Genomic DNA, 7,680 nt, shown 5'->3' on the forward strand with positions numbered 1-7,680 from the left:
GAATAACATCGGAGATCTCTGTCCAGAAGAGCGCAGTCCTGGGAACAGCTAAGATACTGCGCAGGACCCTCAAGCTCCCAGGCCTCTGGTAGAGGATCCGAGCTTGAAGGATAAACCGCCCGCAGGGGTGCTGGGTGTTTTTTTTTTTTTTTATATATATATATTGTCCCCCTGGAAAGGCGGACAAGAGGTGCACGTTGAATATTATGTCCAAAGAAATTTGAAACGCAGTGTGTAAAATGGTCGTTTACATTGTGAAACGCTTAAGTATGAGACACCATAACCTTATTTTATGGCCCTTAAAATGAAACTAAAAGGGAAGGAGAAAAAATGTAACAGGCTCTCCTGTGTATGAGTTAGCAGAGCAGCAAAACAATTTCTGATAAATTTAAGCCAGGCTACTATTATGAGGTTGTTATTATACTACAGTGCTCTAGTAATTATAGAAAACAGTCAGGTTGACTGGCTGAAATTACCCATTGTGTAATGCAGTGATAAAGTATTATGAGAAGGGTTATTTGCACATTGCTAGTATCGGATAGAGTGTGAAGGCTATTGTGAAGGTTATTGTTTTGGTTATTTGTAAAATATGTGTGCGTCTGACTATATGCATAAGCATACATGTGTATGTGTGTGTTTTACCCTTGCTTGTAAGGGTGTGAGCAGTTGTGACAGCTTGCTAATGTGCAGCACATGTGTTCTTGAGTTATTTTGGTCACACGGACACAGCGGGGTTTGAGCTGTGCAGCATTGGTAACTTTCTGGATGGTTATGTTTTCTTCTTCTCCTATGTGTGTGTGTGTGTGTGTGTGCGTATTAATGAGTGAGTCATAATGCTAGTTAAAGTCACAAGGACCTAGTGTATTACATGTGTTAGACCTTGACCTCAACCTCTGCAGGGCAGAAAAGAGGTTAATCTCTTTAAATCTGTCTTTTGATACTTTGCCTTTAGATCAGAAACCATATTGGAATGTAGTTACCGTGACAATCACTCACTGGTTTTAGACTGTGCACTCTGAAGCCTCAATATTATTGTTTTTACTGGCACCATGTTGGGTTTTTTGGAGTGACTATGAAGTGACCATATTTACAGTCTGATTTGTCATAACTTTTCCGTTTTGTAGTAAGCCTTTCCTTTCCTGTCACTTCTTCACCCTGACCTGTCTGATTTGGCTCAGCAGAACTAAAATATATATCCTGCTGCTTTTACACACGCACTCACATAATGCTCAGCGATTCTCTGCGCGATCAACCTCTCACATGTTTAAGCTGCGGGAGATTTCACTTGTCATGTTTGCATAGTAAGCTAACGATTAATAAGACCATGTCAGAGGAATTGGTGCACAAATCATCACTCACAGATCAGTGCTGTCGCTCTCTATACACAGTTCGCGCGATTGCAAAGTGAAAGCAAAAAACAAGCGCAAATTCAAACGCGATTTCAATATGTCACATATTGACAGTGGCTCACCGATGCCAATGACATAATTACCCAGCTACATTTCCGAAAGAATGCAAAAGCATTGACATATATTTTTCCTTCCTATGATAGCCCGACGGGCAGGGAAGAGATAGATTTTGGTAACCCGACTGGATCTGATTGAGGAATCACTCATTTTTGGAAAAGAGAGTTTATTACAGAGAAATGGCTCTTTCCAAAATAAAAGCTACACTATCCGCTTCTTCTGGGCTATATTCTCAGCAGCATATTAAACATATCAGGTCCCCATAAGGAGAATCATGTGCTAACAGCTGTCTAAATGACTCGAGTAAAGTTTGTAGCATGCGTGCTTGTTGTTTTTGTCTGCTTCCACTTGTCTTTGCACTAGGATGATGTCGGCGTAAATGTGCAGTCATATTCGTTGTGTTCCCACTAGTGCTGTCAGCGTAAATCTTGTTGAAATGACCTTAACGCCGCAACACAGCAAATCTCCGTTAACGAGCTACCGCGGATCGCCCCGTGCATGGGGCTGGACGGCCAACACGTTAACGAGCTAACTGCGCTACCACACTAGCTCCCACCCATGTAATTGAGCTTTGCGTGGCACATCCAACATACTGTTTTACTTTAGTCCATGACGCGCTTACCTTCAGGGTCATACTTCACATAAAAACCAAAATAGTTCCAAACGCCAGATCTGAATGAGGATGGGGGAGGTTCAATTTGCCATGTTGCAAGGAGAGCTTAACTTCTGTCTCGCTAGCTTGCCCTGCGCTCATTGAATCTGCGTTCGACTACTCCGCCTAGGCTGCACTGTCGAGCGCAGATCGACTGAGCGCTCAACACAGACAGCATCGTCAGATGGAAAGTTGATAAAATAAATTAAAAATTTTGTATTGTTCGATACATATGTGTACCAAACCGAAAGCACTGTATCGAACGGTTCAATATCGATACGAGTATCGTTGCACCCCTAATATATATATTAGGGGTGCAACGATACTCGTATACTTGTTTTAAATAATAACATGCTATTTAAGGTTATAATTTCTTACAAACTGAAGAAGTGTAGCCAGCCAAAGAAAATGAAGACCTCAGAGGGGTCCCATATCACCTGTAAACACTGAGTCCAGCTGACACGGCACCTGTCAGTGGGAAGGAAAGGACACATTTCACTGGAGTGACACCAGGGGGATGTTGGCTTTGCAATCTGGCTCTGCAAATCATCGTTAAAACTTTGCTCGTCTTGTGATCAGCCACTACGCCTCATGAAACTCTGGAGGCACAAGGCATCTGTCATACTCAGAGTATTTATTCTTTATTCTAGTTTCCATCTGCTGACATGTGTGCCAGCACATCCTTTAACCAAACTCTCTGCAGCCTGTCATGTACACCAATATTATTGTTTGTCACTTTGAGAATCCCAGAAAAGATTCCTTCCCTTTGTTAGACAGCTTCCACGGCAGGTTGGAAAAAATTGTTTTACAACATTCATCTCAGATATATAAAATATATAGAGCTCACCAAGTCCAAATTTACAATCCGAGATGGCAGCAGTGCATGTAGTAAAACTCTAAAATATATAATCTGTGCTGCTGAGTCGTTAAACAAGCCACACATAGAATACTGATGAGATTCTTCCCATGAACATGCTGTGGTGGTGTTTTTAAGCGCAACAAAAGTAGGCATTATGCTGTAATGCTAGCGATGCATGAAAGTTTCTACTTCACAAAGGAGCAAAACAAATTTTGTTTATCCGAGCTTTTCCAGCTTACCACTGGAAAGCACTGAACTCAGGAGTGACGTTACTCCCAGCTCTGACATCCAAGGGAAACTGAATGCAGAATACGACTAAATCATGCTTATCCAGCAGGATGGTTTACAGTGTTCTGGCAGCTGATGCAATTACAGAGATGGTGTAGATTCAGAGCTTCAAGTGAAAGCACACAAATTGCAGTTTGCTTGATTTGATGATATCTGAATTCTTTCCATACAAAACATAAACAGTTCAAGTGCATTGAAGTACTTTATTTGTTGTTGTTTTTTACTGCTCTGCGTATCAATTATTTCTGTTTATATCCACAATAAAACAGTTGTTATTGAGTTGTGTTTCTTTTAGTGATCATGCAATGCACATTTTCTTGATTAATCTTCTGAGACCATCATCTAAGTTTCTCTGGCTTTGGCCAGGCGCTGGTGGTGATGCAAAGAAAAGATTAGAAAATGAAATAAAAGTCCATAAAACATCATTCTTATATTTCATTACAGCTATTTTCACTCATTTCTCAACATCAATCAGCAAAGGTGGTGTTTAACCTGACTTCTCCCTACCATAAACTCTGTGTGACGGTGCAGCTCATTGTTCAGTGCATTCACTGCTGCACCCATCATATGTGCTGCCTCCTGTTTGCTCCATCCAAGCAGCCTTATTATATAAACAACATGCTATATTTCTAATAGTGCCAATATGTCTGAAGCCTTTTCCTGTTGCGTGCTACATGTTAGAAAGGACATCAATGAAAAATATCCTGACCTGACTTACAAGAAAGGATGTCCCAAGTTCATCTGTGCTATCTTCTTTTCTGTTAAGTTAAAGAAGATACAAGAAATCTATTTTACAGCTGTAGGTCGAGCTATGGTGTCATCAGTATAGATGAGGAGCTAAAAGATTTGCTGCTAGTTAAGTGCCTCAGCTGCAATGATAGCGTCATTCTTTTAAAGTGAGCCAAGCCAGAGAGCCAAGCTTGTAATTCCCAAGATGATTGTTGGACTGACCTTCACCTGTGGACCCGAGCTTTGTGCAGTGATTGAAAGCATGAGGCTGCAGCTTGACTCAGAGTTACAGGTTACTAGGTCAGTGGTCCTCACCTGAGAAAACCAGTGAATGTGGGTTGGAGCAGATTGTCAAGGGGGCCAGAGGCCTGTACCAGAACTGCACTCAAGTGCGGAGGCAGAATAGTTGAACTAAAGAAGTTTTATTTACAACAACACAGGGAAAACAAGGAGAGACAAACCAGGGACCTTAGCATGGCTTTATACACAATATAAGGCTTAGTGGGTGGACACTAGTGTGGTGGCGAAACAAAAACCTAGAAACTTGACTTCATACACAATTCATTACAAGGCAGAGAATCCTAGTGTGGCAGCCCGAGGTACATTACATAAGCAGTGACTGGTGGCATGGTGCTCACGGTGCACACTAAAGGGAGAGAGAGAGAAATGGTGTTAGTGGGTGCATGGGTTGGGCCAGAGATTATAGTGAATACTGAAATGGACTGCCTTACTTGGGTAGGAGGAGGCTGAGGCAGAGGTCCGAGTGGGTGGCAGAGGAGTGTTTAGGAGGTCTGACCTGAGTTTCCTAGGCCCCTGCGTGGGGTGGTGAAGGCAGGCAGGTAGTGCGGTTGGTGATACTGGAGTGTGACTGAGAATACTGAGAGGGTTTGTGTCCAGAATCCAAAAGGTGAACCTTAGTGGTGGTGTTGTGCCATAGCAGGCTGGCAGAGCAGGAGACCCGCCGACAAGGTAAGCAAACAAGGAACTTGGCTCTTGAGCTAGAGGCTGTTACCAACTTAGATGGGTTGGTGAACTGGCCTAAATACCCTCCCTTGATTGCCCAGAATTAACTCCAAGTGTGCTGCTGGGGTGAGTGGATGGTAGGCCCGCAGCAAGGTGGGTACAGGAGGCAGGGATCCACACAGGCCACACCCAGCTGCTCACGCAGACTATGACACAGATGTGACTAATGGACCTGTGGTGTATTTTTCTTTGTAAGTGTTGTAGCCATGAACGATGACTGATTAGGAGTAGATGGTTGGACTTTTTGGAAGAATGTGAAACATTTTGGAAACATTGGGATAACTCTGGTTGGTTACGCACACAAGTGCAGGAACAAGCCTATGCTGTATATGTCTAGTAGATTTAAACAGGCTGGCAGAATCATTTTCCTTTCTCTCTGTATCTCTCTTTTGGTCAGATGAGAGAACAGCTGACTGGCCTTGTGGTAATGAGCCCCCAGCGAGGACCTGTCCCAGTGGGAGCGAGTGTAAAGTGTACTGGACCGGACCCAACTTTGGTATTACCAACTTCGACAACATCCTTTTCGCAGTGCTTACAGTCTTCCAGTGCATTACCATGGAGGGCTGGGTGGACATCCTTTACAGCGTGAGTCTATCCACACTAAAACTTTGAACATCCACTTATTTGTTATATTATCCACAGAGATGTTATTTTTCCTCATTCTTCATCAACTTTTCCAGTTTTATTATCTCCATATTTTTATCTCTCTTTTTTGATAATGATATCAGGATATGTATTTTGCTGATCTGAAGAGCATGAACCCTTGTTCTAATTCTATGCACTGATCACAATAGTTTTATACTGTAGATACTTGTGGCTTGACTTCATTTCTTGTTCTATTTTTGCATTGAGATAAACCATAAAGTGCATGAATCTCATGACCTTTCCTCTAGCACTTCCCTCAGTGCAACCTTTACAGTGTTGGCCTACCACTGGAGGTTAAGGTTAGACGAGCAGAATCATGCTGTTTTTAGCTTGTTTACCTGGCAGAACTTTAAATTTTCTGAAAAAAAATTGTGCTTTGGGTCTGTGTGACCTATTTCCTCCACACTCACATGGAGCACACATTGACACCTGGAACCACGAAGGTATTTCACATTGATACATTCATAAAACTTGCAGACTTTGGACTACTTCATCTTTGACCATGCCTTTTTGTATGCATACTGTAAAACAATTGCTCAAATGTTGAACAAGTAAACAGGGGTCCGCTTCAGTGTGTCAGTGTCAGTCTAGGTTTCTGTTTGTATGGTAGTGTCACTGTTCAGTGTTAGTGTCCCTGTGCATTCACATCCACAGAATACGAGTCAGTCTGTTTCTTTTAAACGGAAACAGGAAGAAAGTCTTACGCTTCAACGCTTCATAAAAAAGACCAGCCCCCAAACAAATTAGAAGTTAAATGACCATAAATGAAATGAGAGAAGAGCTTAAAGAAGAATGTTGTCCACTCACTGGTGTTTATCTCCGATTGGTTATGATAAAGCAATCAGCAGTAACAAGTAAGTACGTAATGGAAAAATACATAAAAATTATCAGTCGTGTTGAAGAGATTGTTCAACCCAAAGAGAGACAGAGAACCAGAGTGCACTTGAGTGGAGTCAGAAAGTCATTTAAATTAAAAGATGCAAAGCGCTGCACACTGATGGCAGGAAAAAAATGTCTCAAAATGAGAAAAGAGTAAGCGAGAGAAAACGTGGGATATCCGACAACAATCTGACAAAGGTTGAGACAGACTAAAAGCAAACACACATGGAGGGAAGGACAGTAAGGAGTCTGTAAACTAAATCAGGCAGTAATGAGAGCAGAAAACTGGAAGAGAAAAGCCAGACAGAGGGAAACACAAGCAGGCACATTAAAAAGAAAAAAACACTTAGCAAAACAAGAGCTGGATATACAAATAAAAAAATAACAAACACTAAGGATAATTACATGGATAAATCTGTGAATCATAAAAACAGGAATTTATCACTTCAGTGAGGAAACTTGCAAGTAGGGGCATCCATCCATTTTCTTTTACTTATGTGAAGTTGGATCATCATGTTATTCAAGATGCTCTTTCTTCTTATGACGTTTTCAGTCCTGCTAAGGGAACACGAGGCACTCCCAGGTCAGACAAGATAGATAATCTCACCAGCGAGTTCTGGGTCTATACTGCGGGGCCTCCTCCCTTTGGGCATGCCCACAAAGGGAGACATCCCGATCATATACCCAAACCACCTCAGCTGGCTTTTCAGTGGGAAGGAGTGAGTCTAGTTTGAGCTCCCTCAGGATGTCTGGGAGTACGTGATGTGAAATAGAGTAGTGGCACTAACATTGCAGTATACGACAAATGAAAGACATAAAAATCAGAGAGGAAGCTTTTTAAATTACAGGCTGTGCTCTGCAAAACAAGTAGAAAAATGTGATATTTTTATTGGAATACCAGTTAAAGCATAAAGATGTGATCAATTGTGGCTGGAAGGAAAGGGAAAGATAAGCAATTTGGTTGGCATATTGAAAATTAAAGACTCACCCAAGATTCATTATGCACATTCACAAACATCACAGAAGAAACAACAACACTGGCTGTTTTTCCAAAAGAAAGCGGCTGTAAATTTACTCTGTGGTTTTATTTTAGGGCATGAAGATGCCTCTTTCTCCCAGAGCCTTCTTAATTCTGTCAA

The 7,680-nt window shown here is 41.8% G+C and overlaps 1 protein-coding gene across 1 annotated transcript in view; it reads left to right on the top strand.

Annotated features, from left to right (window-relative positions):
- The window catches only part of cacna1bb (calcium channel, voltage-dependent, N type, alpha 1B subunit, b), a 233,897-nt gene that overhangs the window by 83,008 nt on the left and 143,209 nt on the right, over positions 1 to 7,680 (top strand). Inside the window, exon 7 of the mRNA XM_013908920.1 lies at positions 5,415 to 5,602. Coding sequence (XP_013764374.1) covers positions 5,415 to 5,602 — 188 coding nt within the window. The remainder of the gene's footprint in view (positions 1 to 5,414; positions 5,603 to 7,680) is intronic.

The sequence above is a fragment of the Pundamilia nyererei genome, unplaced genomic scaffold (genome assembly GCF_000239375.1).
Source record: "Pundamilia nyererei isolate P.nyererei 1_Seehausen unplaced genomic scaffold, PunNye1.0 scaffold00016, whole genome shotgun sequence".
NCBI lineage: Eukaryota > Metazoa > Chordata > Actinopteri > Cichliformes > Cichlidae > Pundamilia > Pundamilia nyererei.